At 43.1% G+C, this 25753-nt stretch overlaps 1 protein-coding gene across 1 annotated transcript in view; it reads left to right on the top strand.

Moving 5' to 3' along the window:
• Positions 1-16344, top strand: part of dlgap2a (discs, large (Drosophila) homolog-associated protein 2a) — a 78641-nt gene extending 62297 nt beyond the window's left edge. The window contains exons 7-12 of the mRNA XM_052486116.1: positions 5893-6272; positions 11668-11753; positions 11923-12365; positions 12475-12566; positions 15170-15325; positions 16127-16344. Coding sequence (XP_052342076.1) covers positions 5893-6272; positions 11668-11753; positions 11923-12365; positions 12475-12566; positions 15170-15325; positions 16127-16333 — 1364 coding nt within the window. The 3' untranslated portion in view covers positions 16334-16344. The remainder of the gene's footprint in view (positions 1-5892; positions 6273-11667; positions 11754-11922; positions 12366-12474; positions 12567-15169; positions 15326-16126) is intronic.
• The last annotated feature ends 9409 nt before the right edge of the window (positions 16345-25753 follow it).

The raw sequence follows: 25753 nt of genomic DNA on the forward strand, positions 1-25753 counted from the left end.
TCCCTGGGCCTTGGTGATACATCTGGCAGGGAGAGCACTTTGTCAAGTTATTTTGTTTAAAAAGCTGGAGTTAAGGCCTCCGTGGCAGATGCTGTGCTGCCAGCCATGGGGTCTGGAGTGACAGAGAGGAGTGACAATTACCTTGTACCCCTGCACATAATTACCTCGTACCCCTGCACATAATTACCTTGTACCCTTGCACATCGACTCGTACTGGTACCCCGTGTACATAGCCAAGTTATCGTTACTCATTGTCAGTGGCGATTTTAGCATGTACAGTGCCTTGCGAAAGTATTCGGCCCCCTTGAACTTTGCGACCTTTTGCCACATTTCAGGCTTCAAACATAAAGATATAAAACTGTATTTTTTTTGTGAAGAATCAACAACAAGTGGGACACAAATCATGAAGTGGAACGACATTTATTGGATATTTCAAACTTTTTTTTAAAAATCAATAACTGAAAAATTGGGCGTGCAAAATTATTCAGCCCCTTTACTTTCAGTGCAGCAAACTCTCTCCAGAGGTTCAGTGAGGATCTCTGAATGATCCAATGTTGACCTAAATGACTAATGATGATAAATACAATCCACCTGTGTGTAATCAAGTCTCCATATAAATGCACCTGCACTGTGATAGTCTCAGAGGTCTGTTAAAAGCGCAGAGAGCATCATGAAGAACAAGGAACACACCAGGCAGGTCCGAGATACTGTTGTGAAGAAGTTTAAAGCCGGATTTGGATACAAAAAGCTTTCCCAAGCTTTAAACATCCCAAGGAGCACTGTGCAATCGATAATATTGAAATGGAAGGAGTATCAGACCACTGCAAATCTACCAAGACCTGGCCGTCCCTCTAAACTTTCAGCTCATACAAAGAGAAGACTGATCAGAGATGCAGCCAAGAGGCCCATGATCACTCTGGATGAACTGCAGAGATCTACAGCTGAGGTGGGAGACTCTGTCCATAGGACAACAATCAGTCGTATATTGCACAAATCTGGCCTTTATGGAAGAGTGGCAAGAAGAAAGCCATTTCTTAAAGATATCCATAAAAAGTGTTGTTTAAAGTTTGCCACAAGCCACCTGGGAGACACACCAAACATGTGGAAGAAGGTGCTCTGGTCAGATGAAACCAAAATTGAACTTTTTGGCAACAATGCAAAACGTTATGTTTGGCGTAAAAGCAACACAGCTCATCACCCTGAATGACCATCCCCACTGTCAAACATGGTGGTGGCAGCATCATGGTTTGGGCCTGCTTTTCTTCAGCAGGGACAGGGAAGATGGTTAAAATTGATGGGAAGATGGATGGAGCCAAATACAGGACCATTCTGGAAGAAAACCTGATGGAGTCTGCAAAAGACCTGAGACTGGGACAGAGATTTGTCTTCCAACAAGACAATGATCCAAAACATAAAGCAAAATCTACAATGGAATGTTTCAAAAATAAACATATCCAGGTGTTAGAATGGCCAAGTCAAAGTCCAGACCTGAATCCAATCGAGAATCTGTGGAAAGAACTGAAAACTGCTGTTCACAAATGCTCTCCATCCAACCTCACTGAGCTCGAGCTGTTTTGCAAGGAGGAATGGGAAAAAATTTCAGTCTCTCGATGTGCAAAACTGATAGACATACCCCAAGCAACTTACAGCTGTAATCGCAGCAAAAGGTGGTGCTACAAAGTATTAACTTAAGGGGGCTGAATAATTTTGCACGCCCAATTTTTCAGTTTTTGATTGAAATATCCAATAAATGTCGTCCCACTTCATGATTGTGTCCCACTTGTTGTTGATTCTTCACAAAAAAATACAGTTTTATATCTTTATGTTTGAAGCCTGAAATGTGGCAAAAGGTCGCAAAGTTCAAGGGGGCCGAATACTTTCGCAAGACACTGTAAATCTTGGTTGGCAAAAAGTAAATACATGTGGGATGCATGCCAGCAAAGCCAATACACAACACAACACTAAACAATACATCAATTGCATAATAACGGTGACAAACGGTGCCCACAAACTGTCCGGGCCTACATAAAGCTGCCCCAACAGCAGAGTCCCAACAGCAGAGTCCCAACCCAACACCGCAACACCTGAATATCAGTTGAGCCTTGTCTGGCAGTGAAACAGTTCATTCAGCCTCATTTCCTGCCTTTTAAAAAAACATAGCTGATATGGCTGACTTGCTTAAACAAATGTGGTTTCTACTGACAATTGAGATGTACAAGCTATGGCATAAGGGGACGACAAGCGGATATGAGGCAATCCGTAATTTCGAATAAGATATTAATGATCGAGCTAGGACAGACGTAGTCAATATAACTATTTGTTCAGCACTTTTGAAATGTACAGCGACAGAATTCAGAACATGGGCCGTTCTTACAGTGTTGTCCCTGTACACCAAGTCAGAACCGTAGGATAAATAAAGGGGGCATATAAGCAGACAATGAAAGCTCTTACAATATTCAATGTTTACATTTCTCAAAAACAGGTTATAGGCTACATGTGCACCACCAATTTAGAACAGTGGGTGAAATTAAGAGGTGAAAATAGACCAAATTATTAGGGTGAGGCACATGGGCTACTACCAGCTTACTACATAATATACACTTAGTATTACTTTCTTAGCTACAGTATATATATCTCCCTGGCATATTATGTAATTTATGCAGCAGCATACAAGACATTTTCGGACTCACCTTGTTGTTCTGTGCTCACTTGAATAGGAAAGTGGCGCGACGGTCCTTTGTGGGAAAATTCTGTCATCAAAGTCTGGTATTCTCTGTATTTATGGTGCTTTCAAGACAACTGTGAACTAAAAAAAAATTGTAATCATGATGGCGTCAGTGATCTTCAGGTCTTAGCTCTAGAAAGAGGCCAGAGTTCCCGATTTACAATTCTGAGTTGTAAAAATGGACAATGCTGAAAGTTTTATCATTTTAATCTAGGAAAAGAGACACTTAATCTTAGACTTGGACCACAAAGCCACTCCACTGAATAGCAGGCTCAGGATTGCTTTGCAATGCTTGCAGTTTATCCACTGGTTCCTTCCAACCACTCATTGGTGGTTTGAATTTGCAATTTCCAATTTGTTGTGAAATGTTTATGTCCAATGACCGATGAGCAAGGATAAGTTTTATCTATCATTTCTCTTCATTATTTATCTTCATATGACAAGGATTAAAAAGGTTTTACCAGCAGATTGTCAACTTGATTCATGATGACTGCTAGCTAAAAAATTGAAAGTATGATGTTGACATGATTCGTCCAATAAAAGCTACCGTAGATATAACGTAATTTGAAGTCATTTTATCTGTTGCCAATGAACTTGAGCCTTCTTGGATGGGCACTTCTAATGTAACTCTATGGCAGCACCCATGGGGCCTGAATTTTCGAGCTCTACCCCACTATGGTGACGTAGTGTTCCCTTGAGTGATAGAACACTGAGCCAATCACGGCGCAACGCTCTATATTTTCGGCTGGCTTGCCCGACCACCACAGAAACCACTGAGTTAGGCTGAAACACCTTCATGTTGGAGCTGCCTTATTCAAGAAAACCAAAAAGAGACCATGTTTGTATGCGGCTTTACTAACTCAATGATATATATATATATATATATATATACATTGTTTACAAACTGATATGTGACATGTCTTAATGCCAAAATAACATGCAAAACAGACAAGCCCCACATTTTTGCTGAGAATATGGGGCTCCAAACAGGTGGGGTTCTGCCCTTTTAAAACAATCTAAGGGGGATCACGTGACCCTTGAACGAGATGGCCGCATGAACTAAGAGCTCCGCACAAGTCATTTCCAATTCTTAATCTTACCTCCACTTCAAGTTAAAACTCCTTTAGCTTTAGTCAAAAGGTCATGGCGGCTACAAAAGGTGACATTTGTACCCGGATTCGAGCATAAGCCATTTTTAGAAAAATCTAGCGTCATTAGCCAGGCGCAAGAGGACACCCCTTTACTTTTTGAAAGTCCAATTTTTTTGAATGACTGCTAACAAGCAAAAAGGTGTCCATGTTGTTGTCATGGAGATAAGGAGCAGGTTTTCTGTCTGGATAGTTATTGTGTGATTTAAAGGTTAAGTAAAACCACCTGTCTTGCCTGGTATGGTTGCTATGGTTTCTGTTGGCTGAGACGTGACGGGACAGGCTAAATGCTGAGTAACACTGCCAATATGGGGGGGTCCATCTGCTGAATCTTCTCACTTTATTTCCTTCTTTCTTTCTCTCTCTCTCTCGTACCCTCTCTCTCTTTATTTATTTATATTTTTCTCCCTCCCTCTCTCTCACTCTCTCTTTCTTTCTCTTTTTTCTCCCTCACCCTCTCTTTCTCTCTTTGTATATGTACTGTATATATACTTTATCTCGCCTTCTCTCTCTCTCAATGTCTGTATCTTTCTGTCTCTTCTTTGTTATTCTTTCTCTCTACTGACTCATCTTGGTGACCTCTTTGAGAAGATAATTTCTGAATGGGGGACAAAGTGAGTCATTAGGCCTTAGAGCAGTATGCTGAGCTCTACAGGGTGGATGTCAGCAGAGGGTATTTATAGAACCGGCCTGGGTGCTGCTGGGGAGTGCTTAAGGGTCATGGTGTTGGAGGGACAAATTCTGCATTGAATGCATATTCAAAACCAATTCATACTCCAATGTCATTGTTAGTCCATTTTAAAGTGGTCCGAAGAGGATAAGTTTTCTTCAAATGAGAAACTCAGTGGAAATATTTTCTGGAGAATGGATTAGAGGATGAAGAATTCACTGAAGGGACTGAACACAAATCAATTAGCCCCTGTCAGTACATACATTCATAAATTATTTAATTTGATGCCCAGAAGACATGCTTGAATTTTTCAGTGAGCATAGATTTTGTGTAAGAAATAATTGCAAACCGTTGAAAACTCCATTAGTCCCTACCATATACTAGTTTCTTAGAAATGCTGGCCTGCTGTATAATTCAGTGTACTGTATTCCTCCTTCCCTTTCTCTATGGTCAGTGGTATCTGGTCTCCTTGGGACGTCCCTACTATAAACACTAACCATAACCTTAACCCCTACCCGAACTATAAGTCTTACCTAACCCTAACCCTTACCCTAACCATAAGTCTTACCTAACCCTAATCTTAACCCTTACCCTAACCATAAGTCTTACCTAACCCTAACCCTAACCCTTACCCTAACCATAAGTCTTACCTAACCCTAACCTTAACCCCTACCCTAACCATAAGTCTTACCTAACCCTAATCTTAACCCTTACCCTAACCATAAGTCTTACCTAACCCTAACCTTAACCCTTACCGTAACCATAAGTCTTACCTAACCCTAACCTTAACCCCTACCCTAACCATAAGTCTTACCTAACCCTAACCTTAACCCCTACCCTAACCATAAGTCTTACCTAACCCTAACCTTAACCCTTACCCTAACCCTTACCGTAACCATTTAAAATTACAACTTCAAGGGGGTAGTGACATCCTAAGGATACTGGATAGTACAAAACCTCTCTTTATAAGAGTTCTGATGAGCCAAGACCACTGTGGGCTTTGATCATTCGATGTTCTTCAAATGGATAAGCTGTTTGAGTTGATAGCCTGTTACAGTATTAGGCTGCTCCGTCAAAGTTATTTTTTAAAGGAGAGGACACATCAAACCCAGTTATTTATATAGTCACATTCTCATTTGCACTTGAAAGATATTTTTATTTTTATAATCCCCTGCTCATCAAATACATGTAAGGAGAATGGCTGTCAACACTCCACAGTGAATACCTCTCAGTGGTCTCTCTGCTCTCTAATTGTCAACGGTATAGCCCTGCAGTACCTCATCTACTTCAATTTCCACATCATATTAATTCCTTTTAACTTTGACCTTCTCTATTCCTCTATCTTTCAGAGATCACGTACACAAACAACTACAAGAAGATGACCCCTCCGCCGGTCCCGCCCCGCTCCACCGTAGGCTCTAAGCCCCTCATCTCAGTCACGGCGCAGAGCAGCACAGAATCCACCCAGGATGCGTACCATGAGGGTAGACCTCCTCGAGGGTGGGGGGACGGGCTGGGCCTGAGCCTGGGCAGGTCCCTGTATAACTCCATAGACAGTCTGGACAGTGCCAAGGCGGTGACTATAGCTATGGAGGCTGCAGGGGTGATGTCTGGGAAGAGACACCCGTCCACGGACAGTCATAGCTCAGTGATGACCTGTGATAAAGCCATCCTGGTGTCCAAGGCTGAGGAGTACCTCAAAACACCACGCTCTTCCATAGGGATACAGGTGAGTGGCACGCACGCAAGCACACACACACACACACACACACACACACACACACACACACACACACACACACACACACACACACACAAACACACACACACAAACACGGTATACAAAAAATTGTGCATACACACACACCCACCCATTCATAAAGTCGCACACTCATGTATCCCACTCTGGCACACCATTCTCTCCTCTAGGTCTAAAAATAGAACCAATGAGTCATCCTACTGCAATCCATTAATTAGAATTCAACTCATGAATCGGGCTTTACTGAATGGGTCTCTCTCCCTTCCTCCCTCCCTCTCCCTCTCTCTCCTCTCTCCCCTCTCCCTCTCTCTCCTCTCTCTTTTCTCTCTCTTCACTCTCTTACCCTCTCTCTTTTCTCTTTCATTCTCTCTTCCCTCTGTGACCCTGGGAGTAAGGGGCTTCATCACACACTGCAGTCTGCAGACGTCTGGCCTGACAGTTCCCCTGAATAAAACAGACAGTTCCCCTGAATAAAACAGACAGACAGACAGACAGACAGACAGACAGACAGACAGACAGACAGGCAGGCAGGCAGGCAGGCAGGCAGGCCAGCAGTCACCAATTCAGACTGCATACAGCCTTTTATCAAAGGAGAATATTAAAGTTGTTCTGCTTGTGTATGGTGCAGTGAGCTCGTTCCTTCCCTATCTCACTATTTCCCTGTTCAAAGGCTGGGATTATCATGGATTCAGAGCTATCTACATGTATCTAATTAATGGCAGCTTCTCTAATGTCAAACATTTAAAGCGTGGTGTACCCCAGGGAAGCTCTCTAGGCCCTCTACTCTTTTCTATTTTTACCAATGACCTGCCACTGGCATTAAACAAAGCATGAGTGTCCATGTATGCTGATGATTCATCCATATACGCATCAGCAACCACAGCTAATGAAGTCACTGAAACCCTTAGCAAAGAGTTGCAGTCCGTTTTCAAATGGGTGGTCAGTAATAAACTGGTCCTGAACATCTCTAAAACTAAGAGCATTGTATTTGGTACAAATCATTCCCTAAGTTCTAGACCTCAGCTGAATCTGGCAAGGAATGGTGTGGCTGTTGAACATGTTGAGGAGACTAAATTACTTGGTGTTACCTTAGATTGTAAACTGTTATGGTCGAAACATATTGATTCAATGGTCGTAAAGATCGGGAGTAGTATGTCCATAATAAAGATTTTTTGTCACTACACTCCACAAAGCCTGCAGGTCCTGCAGGCTCTAGTTTTATCTTATCTTAATTATTGTCCAGTCGTGTGGTCGAGTGCTGCAAGGAAAGACCTAGTTAAGCTGCAGCTGGCCTAGAACAGAGTGGCACTTCTTGCTCTTCATTGTAATCAGAGGGCTGATATAAATACCATGCATGTCAATCTCTCTTGGATAAGAGTTGAGGAGTTACTGACTTCATCACTTCTTTCTAGAAGAAACATTAATGTGTTGAAAATTCCAAATTGTTTGCATATTCAACTTACACACAGCACTGCAACACACAATTACCCCACCAGACATGCCACCAGGGGTCTTTTCACACTCCTGAGGGACAGAACAAATTCAAGGAAACATACCGTATTATACAGAGTCATGAGTGCATGGAACTCCCTTCCCTCTCTTATAGAGCAAGTGAACAGCAAACCTGGTTTCAAAAAAACAAATAAAGCAACACCTCACGGCACAAGGCCTCTCCCCCATCTGACCTGCAAGTTGTGTGTACTATATGTACTGACATGTACGTGGAACTGATAGATGGACACACATGCACACTACATGTTAACATTTTGAATGTATGTAAATTGTTAAGCATTTTGTCTGTAACGTCTTTTTCAGTAAGTGTCAGACTCTAGTAAGACTAGCTGTTGCCAATGGTATCGTCTAATAGCGTCGTCCTAATAAATCAAATTACTCTCAATGGTCACCCTCTTCTATCCTCTTGTCTCTCATCTCTCTCTATTCCCTCTCTTCTTTTCTCATTCTCCTCTCTCTCATCTCTCAACTATCTATCTCCACTTGTCTCTTTGCCCATTCTTTCTTTATCTCCCTCTCTCTCTCCCCTTCTCTCTTTCTCTCTCTGTTTCTCTCTATCTATCTCCTCCCTCTCTCTCCCCCCAGCAAAGGTTTGTTTGTGGAGACAGGTGAGTCTCAGTCCCTCAGAGATGATCAGGCAGCCCATCCTGGGTAATGAATGAAGATTTTAAATAGCTGATCTGAATGCCGTGCCGCTCAGCGTAGTGCCTTGCTGTGTTGCATGCCATGCCACCCAATCGCACTACCCGCCATCTCCCCAAATCTGCTCACTAACGGACCCCTGATGCACCACACTCCTAATCAGATGCAGATACAGAATAATATATATCATTGCTGGGGAGAATAGGCAGAAGGAGAGTGAAGGGAAAGAGGGTCTGGGGGAGTGACAGAGAGAAAGAGAGAGGAGGAAGAGAGGGTATGGTGGGATGACAGAGAGAAAGAGAGAGAAGGAAGAGGGTATGGTTTGTTACAGAGAGAAAGAGAGAGAAGGAAGAGATGGTATGGTGGGGTGACAGAGAGGAAGAGAGAAAAGGAAGAGATGGTATGGTGGGTGACAGAGAGGAAGAGAGAGAAGGAAGAGATGGTATGGTGGGTGACAGAGAGGAAGAGAGAGAAGGAAGAGATGGTATGGTGGGTGACAGAGAGGAAGAGAGAGAAGGAAGAGATGGTATGGTTGGTTACAGAGAGGAAGAGAGAGAAGGAAGAGATGGTATGGTGGGGTGACAGAGAGGAAGAGAGAAAAGGAAGAGATGGTATGGTGGGTGACAGAGAGGAAGAGAGAGAAGGAAGAGATGGTATGGTTGGTTACAGAGAGGAAGAGAGAGAAGGAAGAGATGGTATGGTGGGGTGACAGAGAGGAAGAGAGAAAATGAAGAGGGTATGGTTGGTTACAGAGAGGAAGAGAGAGAATGAAGATAGGGTATGATGGGGTGACAGAGAGGAAGAGAGAGAAGGAAGAGAGGGTATGGTGGGTGACAGAGAGAAAGAGAAAGAAGGAAGAGAGAGACAGGGGTTAATGGAGAAGGAGAGGCAGGAAGGCCTGAATTACATTGGTTTTCAAATTGGATCCAATGATGTGTGTAAAATACAGAAGCACTTTAGATTAGTAATGGCTGGCAGTGTGAATGTCTACATTTATTGAAACATACCAGACATGCAACACCAAAAGGCAGCAAAAACTCCAACAAAGTTTCCCTTTTAACTGTGCAGCTAGTATTCGGCCAGTGTGGTAAGATCAGTTTAAATTCACCTGCATCGTCACAGACCTCCTGAGCACAGTTCAGTAAAATTCACCTCTGGTACTGAAGCCTACAACCCTATTGATTGGCCCATAGTTTGACCTTTCACCCCTCACCTCAGAAAGGACCACATTCTTAATCCTTAGCCTTTGACCGTTTGGGCGCAGTGTTTGAGTTTTGACGCCTTACGTTCTGGGGGCATTTATAGTGTGCGGCGTCCATATAAGGACAGTGTAAGAATGGATAATGTAGCAGGATCTTACTCTCACTACCTACCTACTGGAACTGACTACCTGCCTTAATCTCCATTATGCTGATGCCTACAGTTTCCAAGGTTTCCACATCTATTCTGTGTGCGCGTGTGTGTGTGCGTAGCGTGGTGTGTGTTTTCATCAAACCAGGTGTTGCTTATTTTTCTGTCTCTACCAGCACACTTTGAACATTTCCCAGGATCCCCTAAATCTCTCCCCTCCTCATCCATCATAGAGCAGCAGCCCATTCTGTCTCTCTGAGGTGGACTTCGCTTTGTGCCTTTAGCAGAAAGTAATGGAGGTCACCTGGACCAGTAGCGACTCACCACTGATTACCTTTCTGGGAAAGAAAAGGAGGATTCAGAGTTGCTCGCTGCCTGAATAGCAAAGTGTCCCTCCAAAAATGTCACTGTTTGTACCAGGCTACTCTGCAATGTAGCAGGCTTGACATTTTTCTAGATTCTCTGTTCATTGCAAACCACTTAAAGCTAAAGAGTTATTCATGTGAGTTTGGAGCTTTTAAGGCTCTCAGACAGACAGACAGGCAGACAGATGTTCTATCAGGACTCTGCCTGCTTCAGCTGAATTCCACTGTGTAGTCTCTCAGAGCGGAGGAGGATTCAAATGTGGGTGAATAGATGTTCAAATTACCCTGTTAATAATCAAGTTTAAAATTAGAGGTCTGCTGGTCTCACACTTGTATTACTCAACAGAGAGACAACATGTCAGTGGGTGTCACAAGGACTAAATCAAGCTACCACACACACCACACACTTCTACCTCCCAGATATTACTAGTCCCTGCAGACTGTAAGCTATATGCAACTGCACGGTAAAAGTTTTGTTGGCAGTACATGTAATGAAGCAACAATGTTTTTTTTCTGACTCGAACAGTCACAGGATATATATGTTTTTGTGTGTGAAACAAGTTCATGGAGAAAGATCAGATTAGAAAGAAAGAGATAGACAGGGTGCCCATGGACCATGTGTGAGATAGATAAAGAGATAGACAAGGTGCCCATGGACCATGTGTGAGATAGATAAAGAGATAGACAGGGTGCCCATGGACCATGTGTGAGATAGATAAAGAGATAGACAGGGTGCCCATGGACCATGTGTGAGATAGATAAAGAGATAGACAGGGTGCCCATGGACCATGTGTGAGATAGATAAAGAGAGAGAGAGACAGAGAAAGAGGGAGAGAGAGTGACAGACAAAGAGAGAGAGAGAGAGGCAAAGAGAGAAAGAGAGAGAATGGCAGAGAGAGAGAGAGAGAGAGAGAGAGAGAGAGAGAGAGAGAGAGAGAGAGAGAGAGAGAGAGAGAGAGAGAGAGAGAGAGAGAGAGAGAGAGAGAGCGAGACAGACAGACAGACAGACAGTCCATAAAGGAAGTAGAGGATCAGTGCTGATAGGGCCATTCAATCAGGATCAGCAACTCTCAGGACCAAGAGGGATCAGTCTCTACCATCCCTGGCCAGCACCATCCACCCAGTACCACGCTTCAATGAACACTAACAAACACCTGTCTGTCAGTCTGTTACACACCACCCCAGGCATACTACACATGATCACATCTCTCCACACCCTAATTAGGTTTTGTAATGTATTTTTGTTTTTTTAATACCGTCCCTGTGTATCTCCAAAACAGCTGCTTGTTGTTGGTATAAATCACTGTGTTGAGTGCTGAGGGTGTTGAAGAACTAGTTGTGTTTGGTTGAGAACTCTGCCTCTGTAAATCACACTGTAGTTATGTTCTGACAGGCCGCTTACAGTTGAGGAGGCACAGCGCGGGACCAATAACCCCACGGACGTCTGGGAGTGGTCATAATGAGAACACTGTTGCTGTTATATTGTGTTGCATTAGGTGGAAGCAGCCACCGACTCGGAGTCAGAAACCAAAGGATCGAGGGAATACCATTCTGTGGGGATCCAAGTAGAAGATGACAAAAGGTAAAATGTTGTTTTTCATACATTCCTTTTCTGTAACAATAGCTTTACTACAGGCCTGGCCCAGTGTGTCTTTATCAACGTCACCACCAGCCTTTCCCCTTTCTCTCTCTGTGTGTTAGTTTACAATATCCCTTGCCTGAATGTTTGCTTTCCCTAATCTGTGTCTCAGAGGGCAGGGCAGGTTGAAGCGCTCCAACAGTGTAACAGCCTCCGTTCAGGCTGACATGGAGATGGAGGGGTTTCCCACCATGGAGGACAAGGGCCTACAGTTTGGAGGGGGCTTCCTAGGGGGGCACTCTGAGCCCAGCACGCCCACCCAGTACGGAGTTCGCACCGTCCGCACCCAGGGCCTCTTCAGCTACCGGGAGGACTACCGGACACCCACGGAGCCCCCCAGCCCCCAGCAGACCTCCAGCGAGACCACCTGGCAGCTAGAGCCCCCCTCTCCCAGGGAGCCCGCAGCATCGTCTGGAGAGTCGGGCCGCGTGTCCCCCTCCTTGCGGAGGGATGGAAGCTGGTTCATGCAGCTTCTCCACGCAGAGACCAAGAGGATGGAGGGATGGTGTAAAGAGATGGAGGCAGAGGCAGAGGAGAACGACCTCTCTGAGGACAGTGAGTGGGATAGGAGTCAGAATGTACAATCAATTAGGAAACATTTTCTTCCATAGAGACTCGTAAGACTTTTAGGTAACAGATGATGAGTTGATTTTCTGTCTTTCAGTCCTAGGTAAAATCAGGAGTGCGGTGGGCAGTGCTCAGCTCCTTATGTCTCAGAAATTCCAGCAGTTATACTGGCTTTGTCAGCAGAACCTGGTGAGTTAAGTCATTGAAACATTGTGTGTACATACAGTCTGTGAGTGTGTGTTTAAAAAAATACACTACCGGTCAAAGGTTTTAGAACATCTACTCATTCAAGGGTTTTCTTAATTTGTACTATTTTCTACATTGTAGAATAATAGGAAAAGACATCAAAACTATGAAATAACACAAATGGAAGGAATCATGTAGTAACCAAAAAAGTGTTACATCAAAATGTATTTCATATTTGAGATCCTTCAAATAGCCACCCTTTGCCTTGATGACGGCTTTGCACACTCTTGGCATTCTCTCAACCAGCTTCACCTGGAATACTTTTGCAACAGTCTTAAAGGAGTTCCCACATATGCTGAGCACTTGTTGACTGCTTTTCCTTCACTTTGCGGTCCAACTCCTTCCAAACCATCTCAATTTGGTTGAGGTCGAGGGATTGCGGAGGCCAGATCATCTGATGCAGCACTCCATCACTCTCCTTCTTGGTAAAATAGCCCTTACACAGCCTAGAGTTGTGTTTTGGGTCATTGTCCTAGTGAAAAACAAATGACAGTCCCAAGCCCAACAGGTCAGAAACTATTGAATTTGCCATTGAGTATGGAAAAATACAAAATAAGAAATCTAGTACTTCTGAGATGACAGCATCTTGAGGTGAACAATATGAGACTGTGAATTTCCGTGTCACCAATGACGCACTCCCAGCTCTAGACTAGAATACTGAGACGACCCTCCTTTAAATTAAGAACTATCTACGCAGTGCACTCTCTATTCTTACTCCTCTGTATTGATCTCAGCCAAATATTCAAGATTTGAGATTAAGCCGGTCTGGACAAATTGTACTGCTATTTCTTTGCCATATGCAGCAGAAATGGCAGCATTCAGAAAAGACTGAAAAGTGCACAGGGGATTATTTAGTTTGAACTAGTCTTTTATATAGAGTTTTTCTGCCTCTACTTCCCAGATAGACATTTTCCAAATAATACTGCATAGACTTTCAGAACATAGATTTGAGTCTATTTCAAATTTGAGGCTTAAGGAGATGTCTAATTGTGCTTTATTTGTAAAGCTTTTACTCTCCTGGATAACTTAAGCTTAACTTGAACAAACTTCCAAAGACAGTTGTAGACTCATAAAAAGGTGCATTACAGTGGCTTGGAAATAAAATGACATTCAAAAAGAGCCAAATAATTAGTAGGAAGCCTTTTGTCATCATTTTGATGTTACCAGATTGACTTTGAATGCAGTATAACATTAGCTAGCAAGCTAAGCTTGAGGGGAGGCCACTGGATTTTAGCTGGCTAATGTTACCATTGCTAGCTTTTTTTTTAATTAACTTTGCTAGCTAATGACATTGTCATCTGTCTAAAGTAAATTTGATGACATGATAATGCTGGCAAAGTTGTTCTACTAAGTATTTGACTACTTTAGCAATGTCATCATATTTCCAGGGACTATAGTGTAATTTAGACGAAACAGTAGTTAGCCTCCATCCAGAATGACTGGGCTAATCACCTCTTTAGGGCACCACTATGACGCCGCCGATAGAGGATGGCTTATTAAGAACGTTCAGAACAATGTCATGACGCAACCGAGTGACGAAGGTGCAATCTATCAATACGTCACCCGCATACTTTATGAATTACAGAACTACTAAAGCTTTGCCTGGTACTGTATGTATGTACATGTGTACTGTAGCTCTTGGCACCACTTTATAGTGACAGTAGCCTAAGCTATTGTGTTAATAACGTGCAATTACCCTTTACCATGTACGGCACGTAGTTCTGAATACTTATTAAGTACTGCTTACTATTTTTCCTTTCTGAGACCTTCCACTTTATTAACTTCATTGTAATTCAAAGAGTGACCTAAACCTTTACTTCAGAGCCTATATATTTAGATCTACATTCAGAATGCAGCAGTCTGAAACTCCCCCAGACAGTTGGCTTTGATATTGTTGTGCCCTCCAGCTATCCAGTATATGGAGCACATCAAGTCACTGAATTAATGGGGGGAGATGGTAAGCCGGAGTCCAATGGGATGCTATGGATCTTATTTCTCAACTCTTAACTTCATAACAGAGTTGGAGATTTAGGCTCTAGTCTCACTAGTATCTTCTGTGGTGTCAATAGTGTGTCTGAGACACTAGAGCTCCAGCTGATTGGGACTCTGGTCGATGTGATGTGATGAATAAGACTGACTGTCAGTGAATGAAATGTGAGCCCTCTTCATGATTTCCCATCCTCATGGGGGTTAGGAGAGATTGGCATGGATCACATTTTGTTGTGGCTCATTATAATGAAGTGTCCTCTAGGTCCAATAGTCTAACCATGAGATGACAATTATTGTCTTTTTGAAGTTTGACCTTCCTGCGACCATGACTTTGCTGAAACTGTTTTATTATTATTTTAAATATACCATAAATCCTTGCAGTTTTCTGCTGTTGGAGTTCTGATAAGGACATCTAGTGGAAGTTATCAGAAGTGCAATAAATAACTTACAGTCTAAAACTACACTGTTTTTAAAGTGAACATGGAATATGATCTCGGTCTCAGGCCTAAAGTATCTGTAATTCAGGCACTGATGTGGTCATCTATAACCCCTTGCAGGACCCCAGTGCCATGCCCCGCCCCACCTCTCAGGACCTTGCTGGATTCTGGGACCTCCTGCAGCTGTCCATCGATGACGTCACCACCAAGTTTGACAAGCTGCAGCAGATGAAGAACAATGACTGGAGGCCCGTAGAGAAGAGCCCTGAGAAGAAGGTGGGTAGCACTGAGGTATAGAGAATACAGTCTATTCTTATTCTGTTGTCTATAGTGGGTATTCTCAATGCCTGGTGAGACACAGACACAGAATTAGAGTCATTGTATTTCTATGGAAACAGATACAGCTACATATCACACAGTCAGAGCCTTATTAGAGAGAGATGTGAGATTACTCAGAGCCACATTGTAGTAGTGTGGAGTGGTGCTCTTCGTTATGTGAGGTCAAATGCTTAGTTAAGCACCACAGGGTGTCTTTGACATGGTGCTTAACTATGCTGATTTATACCACTGGGTGTCATTGACATGGTGCTTAACTATGCTGATTTATACCACTGGGTGTCATTGACATGGTGCTTAACTATGCTGATTTATACCACTGGGTGTCATTGACATGGTGCTTAACTATGCTGATTTATACCACTGGGTGTCATTGACATGGTGCTTAACTATGCTGATTTATACCACAGGGTGTCTTTGACATGGTGCTTAACTATGCTGATTTATACCACTGGGTGTCATTGACATGGTGCTTAACTATGCTGATTTATACCACTGGGTGTCATTGACATGGTGCTTAACTATGCTGATTTATACCACTGGGTGTCATTGACATGGTGCTTAACTATGCTGATTTATACCACTGGGTGTCATTGACATGGTGCTTAACAATGCTGATTTATTTCTAATCACTCAAATGGATGATATGTCAACTACTGCTTATACATGTTGAATTACAGAATCATTTTTGATACAGTTCAGATTTTGGTCTAGTTTGTCTCTCTTTCTTCATGTATCCAGCTACCACCTGCCATACCAAAGAAGTCCATGATCGGGAAGAGAGGTGTGACGCGGGAGAAATCCCTGGATCTTCCAGACCGCCACCGCCAGGAGGCACGCAGGAGGCTGATGGCGGCCAAGCGTGCAGCTTCCTTCCGTCAGAACTCGGTGTCAGAGAGAGCAGACAGCATCGAGATCTACATCCCTGAGGCCCAGACTCGCCTTTGAGAGCATTGGGACAGGGGTCAGGGGTCAAGGGCGTCTCCCCCTTCAGACTTCCCCTCAACTAGACTCTCCTTTAACTAGCCTTTTTCTAGACTATCTACTGTACACTTTCCTCCTTTACCTGTCTCCTCATGACTGTCATCATCTGAGTTCATCTCCACTCCAGTCCTCGCTAAGTACGATATCGCAGAACCCCTCATCCATTACCAAATATGTATTAGTAGATATACAGAACCAGTCAACAGTTTGGACACACCTACTCATTCAAGGGTTTTCTTTATTTTTGCTATGTTATACCTTGTAGAATAATAATGAAGACATCAAAACGATGAAATAACACATATGGAATCATGTAGTAACCAAAAAAGTGTTAAACAAATCAAAATGTATTTTATATTTGAGATTCTTCAAATAGCCACCCTTTGCCTTGATGACAGCTTTGCACACTCTTGGCATTCTCTCAACCAGCTTCACTTGGAATGCTTTTCCAACAGTCTTGAAGGAGTTCCCACATATGCTGAGCACTTGTTAGCTGATTTTCCTTCACTCTGCGATCCAATTCATCCCAAACGATCTCAATCGGGTTGAGGTCAGGTGATTGTGGAGGCCAGGTCATCTGATTCATCACTCCATCACTCTCGTTGTTGGTCAAATAGCCCTTATACAGCTCAGAGTTGTGTTGGGTCATTGTCCTGTTGAAAAACAAATCGTAATCCCACTAACCGCAAACTAGATGGGATAATAATAATAATAATAATAATATAATATGCCATTTAGCAGACGCTTTTATCCAAAGCGACTTACAGTCATGTGTGCATACATTCTACGTATGGGTGGTCCCGGGAATCGAACCCACTACCCTGGCGTTACAAGCGCCATGCTCTACCAACTGAGCTACAGAAGGACAAATCAAATAACATTTTATTGGTCACATACACATAGTTAGCAGTTGTTAATGTGAGTGTAGTGAAATGCTTGTGCTTCTAGTTCTGACTGTGCAGTAATATCTAACAAGTAATCTAACAATTTCACAGTGCGACAATTACAGCCCAACAGGATGCTCTCGATTATGCGTCTGTTAAAGTTTGTGAGTGTTTTCGGTGACAAGCCAAATTTCAGAAGGCACTGTTGCGCCTTCTTCACCACGCTGTCTGTGTGGGTGGACCATTTCAGTTTGTCCACTCCCTCTGCTGTTTCCTGAAGTCCACAATCATCTCCTTTGTTTTGTTGACGTTGAGCGTGAGGTTATTTTCCTGATACCACACTCCGAGGGCCCTCGCCTCCTCCCTGTAGGTTGTCTCGTTGTTGTTGGTAATCAAGTTGAGTTGCGTTGGAGGCGTGCATAGCCACGCAGTCATGAGTGAACAGGGAGTACAGGGGAGGGTTGAGAACGCACCCTTTTGGGGCCCCAGTGTTGAATATCAAACATTGCTCATGTTTCTTGGTTTCAGAAAGTCCAAGACTCAGTTGCACAGGGTGGGGTCGAGACCCAGGGTCTCGAGCTTAATGATGAGTTTGAAGGGTACTCCGGTGCTAAATGCTGAGCTGTAATCGATGAACAACATTCTTACATAGGTATTTCTCTTGTCCAGATGGGTTAGGGCAGTGTGATGGCTATTGCGTTGTCTGTGAACCTATTGGGGCGGTAAGCAAATTCGAGTGGGTCTAGGGTGTCAGGTAGGGTGGAGGTGATATGATCCTTGACTAGTCTCTCAAAGCCCTTCATGATGACAGAAGTGAGTGCTACAGGGCGATAGTTGTTTAGCTCAGATATCTTGGGAACAGCTTTCTTGGGAACAGGAACAATGGTGGCCCTCTTGAAGCATGTGGGAACAGCAGACTGGGATAGGGATTGATTGAATATGTTCCTTAAACACACCAGCCAGCTGGTCTGAGCATGCTCTGAGGACGCGGCTAGGGATGCTGTCTGGGCCGGCTGCCTTGCGAGGGTTAACAGGGGCGGCAGGGTAGCCTAGTGGCGGCAGGGTAGCCTAGTGGTTAGAGCGTTGGACTAGTAACCGAAAGGTTGCAAGTTCAAATCCCCGAGCTGACAAGGTACAAATCTGTCGTTCTGCCCCTGAACAGGCAGTTAACCCACTGTTCCTAGGCCGTCATTGAAAATAAGAATTTGTTCTTAACTGACTTGCCTAGTAAAATAAAGGTAAAATAAAATTAAAATAAAAAAACACATTACAGAACTACACACCACCAAAGGACCAAGCAGTATGGAAGAGAAGACTGGACATGGGAGGACATTCTGGACGGCAAGGGATCCTACACATGGGAGGAGATCCTGGCTGGAAGGGATCTCCTCCCATAGGAACAGGTGGAGGCAGCCAGGAGAGCGGAGGCAGCAGGAGAAAGGAACCAGCGGTATGAGGGAACACGGCTGGCAAGGAAACCCGAGAGGAAGCCCCCCAAAAAAATTGGGGGGGCACAAGGGGAGTGTGGCGGAGTCAGGTTGGAGACCTGAGCCCACTCCCCGTGTTTACCGGGGCGAGCATGTGACTGGTCAGGCCCCGTGTTATGTGTCTCGTCCGAGCATTCACAGGCCGGAGTGCTCGGTGCCAGCGTCCCGCATTTGCCGGGTGGAAGCTGGCATCCAGCCAGAACGAGGGGAGCCAGCTCTGCGCTCGAGACCGCCAGTGTGCCTCCACGGCCCAGTGTGTCCGGTGCCTCGGCCAAGGAGGCCGCCTGTGTGTCTTCCCAGCCTGGTGAGTCCTGTGCCTGTCACCTGTCCGGAGCTGCCAGAGTCTCCCTCCTGTCCGGAGCTGCCAGAGTCTCCCTCCTGTCCGGACCTGCCAGAGTCGCCCTTCTGTCCGAGGCCCGCTGTGAGGGTCCCCAGTCTGGGGTTGGCGACGAGGTGCCACCTAAGTGGGCCAAGCCTAAGGGGGAGCGGGGTCCACGTCCCGCACCAGAGCCGCCTCCGCGGATAGATGCCCACCCAGACCCTCCCCTATAGGTTTAGGTTTTGCGGCCGGAGTCCACACCTTTCCTTAGAGATCCTTTTTAGGTCTCTATTTTGGTTTGGTCAGGGCGTGAGTTGGGGTGGGCATTCTATGTTCTATGTTTTCTATTTCTGTGTGTTTGGCCGGGTGTGGTTCTCAATCAGAGGCAGCTGTCTATCGTTGTCTATAATTGAGAACCATACTTAGGTAGCCTTTTCCCACCTGTGTTTTGTGGGTAGTTGTTTTCTGTTTTTGTGTCTGCACCAGAGCAAAACAAGCATTTGTGTATGATTATTGATAGCTAGCATAGAATTTAGCGTAGCATTCAGCATGCCACATTTTCACAAAAACAAGAAAGCATTCAAATAAAATAATTTACCTTTGAAGAACTTCAGATGTTTTCAATGAGGAGACTCTCAGTTAGATAGCAATTGTTCAGTTTTTCCAAAAAGATGATTTGTTTAGGACAAATCGCTCCGTTTTGTTCATCATGTTTAGCTACGAAAAAAACCTGTATCCAGGAGTGTAATTATCCCGCAAGCTCATTAGCATAACGCAACGTTAACTATTCATGAAAATCGCAAATGAAATGAAATAAATATATTAGCTCTCAAGCTTAGCCTTTCGTTAACAACACTGTCATCTCAGATTTTCAAAATATGCTTTTCAACCATAGCAAAACAAGCATTTGTGTAAGATTATTGATAGCTAGCGTAGCATTTAGCGTAGCATTTAGCGTAGCATTCAGCGGGCAACATTTTCACAAAAACAAGAAAAGCATTCAAATAAAATAATTTACCTTTGAAGAACTTCAGATGTTTTCAATGAGGAGACTCTCAGCTCGATAGCAAATGTTCAGTTCTTCCTGAAAGATTCTTTGTGTAGGAGAAATCGCTCCGTTTTGTTCGTCACGTTTGGCTACCAAAAAAAAATGAAAATTCAGTCATCAAAACTGTTTTCCAAATGAACTCCATAATATTGACTGAAACATGGTAAACGTTGTTTAGAATCAATCCTCAAGGTGTTTTTCACATCTCTTCCATGATTTATTGTTCGTGGAAGTCTCCTCTCTCATCTGAATCACATGGAAGAATGCTTGCAGCTGGAGATTACGCACCAATTTCGACAAAGGACAACGGGCGGACACCTGGCAAATGTAGTCTCTTATGGCCAATCTTCCAATGATATGCCTACCAACACGTCACAATGCTGCAGACACCTTGGGGAAATGGCAGAACATGTAGGCTCGTTCAGGGCGCATTCACAGCCATATAAGGAGACAATGGAAAACAGGGCCTCAAAAATGTTGCTCATTTCCTGTTTGAAGTTTCATCTTGGTTTCGCCTGTAGCATCAGTTCTGTGGCACTCACAGATAATATCTTTGCAGTTTTGGAAACGTCAGAGTGTTTTCTTTCCAAAGCTGTCAATTATATGCATAGTCGAGCATCTTTTCGTGACAAAATATTTTGTTTAAAACGGGAACGTTTTTTCATCCAAAAATGATATACTGCCCCTAGTGTTCCAAGAGGTTAAGAAGGAAAGAAATTCCACAAATTCACTTTTAACAAGGCACCTCATGAAGCTGGTTGAGAGAATGCCAAGAGTGTGCAAAGCTGTCATCAAGGCAAAGGGTAGCTGCATTGAAGAATATACAATATATTTAGATTTAACACTTTTTTTGGTTACTACATGATTCCATATGTGTTATTTCATAGTTTTGATGTCTTCACTGTTATTCTACAATGTAGAAATAGTAGAGTTCAGAAAAACTCTTGAATGAGTAGGGCTGTCCAAACTTTTGACTTGTACTGTATATATATATATACATAATAATTTATTCTTCATTGATTTATCTTCTCCTTGGTTTTCCCATGAGTTGTTATTGTTTGTTAGTTGAATAGTGTTCCATGACGGAATACACAACTCCAAAAGCTCTCATTGAATCATCCTGGAACGGTAAGTCTGTATTTTTCAAAATGTGCAAAGTGCAGCTTTGAAACCTACCAGCAACTAGAGAGAAAGCAAACCCAGTTACAAATGGATGACTCCAACTCTTGGAAACCCCTGCAGCTATCCTACGTTTGTTTCCAATTGTGCTCATAAGCGAACAATCACACAAAATGATTGAAGTGAACCTACTTGAAAGTGCTAGTGCTTGAAATACCTCAACTGTGCATACCACACTGTAGCTTCTGACCAAGGGACAAGTCATCCCTTCTGAAACCTCTGTTTTGTGAAGTCACAGTAAGCTCTGGTTTGGTCAATGTTGTCAATGTTGGAAAATGCAGCTTTCTACCTAGTCAGGTAGCAGTCAAAGGTTCAGGCGAGCCTCATGGTAGAAAATGTTATTTAAAGATTTCTGAATCAAGCTCATTACCTTTCTCCATTCCAGACTATCCCCTGGAGTTCCCGATGCTGTTGACATTTCACACGTAACAACATTTACTTGAAGCAGACAACATGCAAAAAACATTTTTCACATAATATCATTGCAGTGGGGGAAGAAATGCTGTGGAATGTTTGCATAGTTCTTTTAATCAAATATATACGTAGAATAATGCACTTTTGCACTTCTTATAATTCTCAGATTTTCAAAGGGAACTGTACAAAGTTCACAACAGTATTGTTGTATTAGAATTGCATTAGAGAGGAAATTAGTATTCTTAATCACATGGTTGATGTTTCATCTCGTCTCTCCATCCCTTCCTACATATCATGTCGCATCAAAAAAGTACTTCTGTGTGTGACATATTTTGTGACATTTTCATTGATGAGAAAAAAGCTATCTATTGTTGATCATCTACCAGACACGCGCAGTGTGTGACTGTTTGGGACTGTATCACATTATTTATTACCTTGTACTGGTTACTCCTAAAGGTAACTGTTACAAGGTAATAATGTAAAACAGTCCCAGAGTGAAGAGATACGAGGGAAGAACAATGCTTTTTGATTCCCGGCTGATAGCAAAGACATGACAAATTTGAAGTTGGAGAGACTTGAGTTGTTCTCTTATGTCTGGATGGTACTGTAGGGAATTATGAGTCATTGTTAAACTGGGGTTATTTTCCTCTCTCACAGCTCAGACATGCACTCAAGGGGCCTAATATGATTCTGTGATGTAGAAGTTGAGGGGACTGTAGGGTCCCTGGGTAATAATCAGATGGAGAATGGCAGTGACCAGGGTATGGATCAGTTCCCATAAGACGCATGAGGAGGCCTGAAAAGCCCTAGAGCTAGAGTTGTTGGGGTGAGGGATGACGTGTGTTGATTTGAGGGGCACTTTTGGAAATTATTTTTCTGATTCTATGCACTGTAGTGGTTATGAACCAAGTCAGTGGGGTTGCTTTTTATTTAGTCGATCCAGTACTGGTTAAACAATCAATGCAACACGTACAGTAGCACTCTCTTAGCTAATTGATACAGCTCAAGTCTGAAATATCTTATTTTTGTGACTGAGAAAATTATGATTGTTTAGTTTTGCTAATAGGCTGCCCACACCTGGCTTCTATTGTGAGTGAGTGAGTGAGTGAGTGAGTGAGTGAGTGAGTGAGTGAGTGAGTGAGTGAGTGAGTGAGTCGTTATATTGCAGTCAGTACCTTTCAGCAGACTGGGGTCCCTTTGTGTCCTGTTTGTGTTGGAGGAACGGTCTTGTTGTGGCACTTTGTTGACGGCTTCAAAAACATGGTGGTGCCTGGAGGGTCACCGCGTCTCCAAGTCCACTCGTCTATCGCTCCGTAGAGACATGACCCAACCCCCTTAGTGGTTCGACAGTCACAGTGTGGGACGCACATGTGCACACACACACACACTCATGTACACACACACACATTCTGTTATCTCTGTTATCCTAAAAGATGATGTTTTGGTAGCCTTGTCTTGGGGGTCAGTTCAATTATAGATGTTTGGAAACAACACAAATCAGATGGACATTATGACTTGTTATGCAGCAAATCACAGTTGGTTGCAGGATACAGAAAAGGGTTGGATTTTCTTTCAATATCATATAATTTCATCTTTACCTCATTTGAATCATTTATCTTTTTCTTCCTTGGCTTAATTTTGTATCATGACTAGTTAGTGTAGATTAAGCAAGTGTGAATGTAGAAACATTCCTTTCCATTGTGAGTGAAGATCTGGCTTCTGTCTGCATAAATCTGAGTGATGTGATGTCATATCGTTGGAGGGAGGGAACCAACCTAGCCAAAATTACAGTGCTGTAGCTGCAGTGCACCATTGTCTGTCGTGCAGGAAGCCAGGATCTGTGTTGGCAGGTTAGCGATGTTCCCCTGCTGTTCCTACAGTTGTACGCAGACAGTCGTGCAGCAGTGGCAGAGAAAGACTCACACGGACACATGCTGACCTAGGGGAGGCTGGGAGCTCTGCTTTGAAGTCTAACCGATGTTGTTCCATCATGCTGCAAGGCTGTTCTGTAGTTATACAATCTGACAGTGGTGGTGGGCTTTTCTCATATAGTGTAGTATGTGATGACAGAGAAAATGGGGCTTACGTAAGTGACATCCCTTAAAGGTCCTTGGAAAGATCAACCAGACAGCCTCAAAGGTCCTTGGAAAGATCAACCAGACAGCCTCAAAGGTCCTTGGAAAGATCAACCAGACAGCCTCAAAGGTCCTTGGAAAGATCAACCAGACAGCCTCAAAGGTCCTTGGAAAGATCAACCAGACAGCCTCAAAGGTCCTTGGAAAGATCAACCAGACAGCCTCAAAGGTCCTTGGAAAGATCAACCAGACAGCCTCAAAGGTCCTTGGAAGCAAAAGTGCTGATGATTGTACTCTACTGCCTCTACTGTTGAAGATGACAGGGTAAAGTACATGGTGATCACAGCACTTTATGGCTTATATAGATCTGGTTTGTCTCAATATCAGCCCTGGCATCCCTGGAGGATACACACTCTGACATGATCTCTGCTTCTTTTACAGTGTGTCACTGAAATGACCGAGGTATGTGTGTACTTATATGCAAATTCATCAGGGTTTGTGTTTGTGCGTGCAAGAGTGTGTGTTTGCTTTTATGAGTGTGTGCCAAATATTGTAACTTCCCTTCTCCTTCTCTCTTGTTTGCCTTCATGGGACAGCTGTCCTCTACTTTGGTGGTTCCTCCTCTACAGTACCATTTCCAGTTGGATTCCATCCAGACAACCCTCAATACTCATAGAAGCATTATGTATGGTGACATGGCCTAAGATGTGACAAGTAGCCCAGGCAGAGAGCTAGCAACTCAGATTGAAAGTTTAGATTTAATCTATCCACAATGGCTTTAGCAGCATATTCATGCATAACTTTGTTTTTTTCCAATTCGTTTTATGTCTGTCTGATGAGTGTTTGAAAGGTCGAGGAAATAAAAAGTGGAAGACAAAAATGTACAAGGCGGATCGGAGGAGTTATAGTGGATGTTCAGTATTGAAAAGCATGCTGCATATATTTTACTACCATTCCATTTATGAGAAGAATTCGTTCTGTGCTCTGCATTTGAATTACTAATTGTAGAGTTACATTTTATACATACCACTACCAGTGCCATTTATAGAATAACAAATTGTGCCATATTCTAATATCGTATTCTCAATCCTGCCACAGACAACCATTGGTTCTCTGCTGTTGGTTAACCTGAGGCCTGATATTTTTAGGGTAAGCTGCCTACATTTGTTGTACCTGTAAGTATAACAGTGCCAATTTAGTCCATTAGATGGCGCCCAAGTTATTTTTTCAGTTAATAATGTATAATTATTTTTAACATGGGATTTATAATATTGTTTCCCCTTGATTTGTTACCCCATATCCTTTCCATGCCCACATATTATTTCCACTGTATGTCCAAATGGGTAACCCTTGCAGAACACACACAACCAGACAGTTCCAGTCATTCAGCTATAACCAGCCATGTGTTTTTCCAGGCTTTAATCAAATCAAGTCAAATGTCTATGGGACATAGTGTCAGCTGGTGTGGTTGAGGGTGTAAAATGACTGCTCATTCAGAGGGAAACAAAGTCCCTGGTAAATGTGGCATGTAGTCTGTTTTCCATTTGATTTTCGAATCATTCTAATGAAGGCAGCAGATAAATAACTGCCATATTCTTTAAGCAAATGTAGAACACCCACCTACTGTACTTTAGCTCTTTCCCCAACGTGTTTCATCGGTGACTCGGACCGTTCCTCTTCATCGATGGCCACACGACTTGTTTGGCCTTGTTTTGTCTATCTGCTTTGGAACACTAGTATTTATGAGAGGTCTTTTTCTTGGCAACATTGTGGAGAAAACACGACGATTACACACTGATACACCACTTCCTGGATCTCGGAGTGAAATGACTAGACAAATTCAAAAGGTAGTTATTTAGCTAAAAACTATTTTCATCTCTTGTATATCATATCTATAGTGAGGATGAATATAATGCCAAATATTATTTATTTGTAAAGAAATATATATAATAAATATATTAATATATGATATATGCCT

Source organism: Oncorhynchus keta, chromosome 29 (genome assembly GCF_023373465.1).
Source record: "Oncorhynchus keta strain PuntledgeMale-10-30-2019 chromosome 29, Oket_V2, whole genome shotgun sequence".
In the NCBI taxonomy this organism is placed as follows: domain Eukaryota; kingdom Metazoa; phylum Chordata; class Actinopteri; order Salmoniformes; family Salmonidae; genus Oncorhynchus; species Oncorhynchus keta.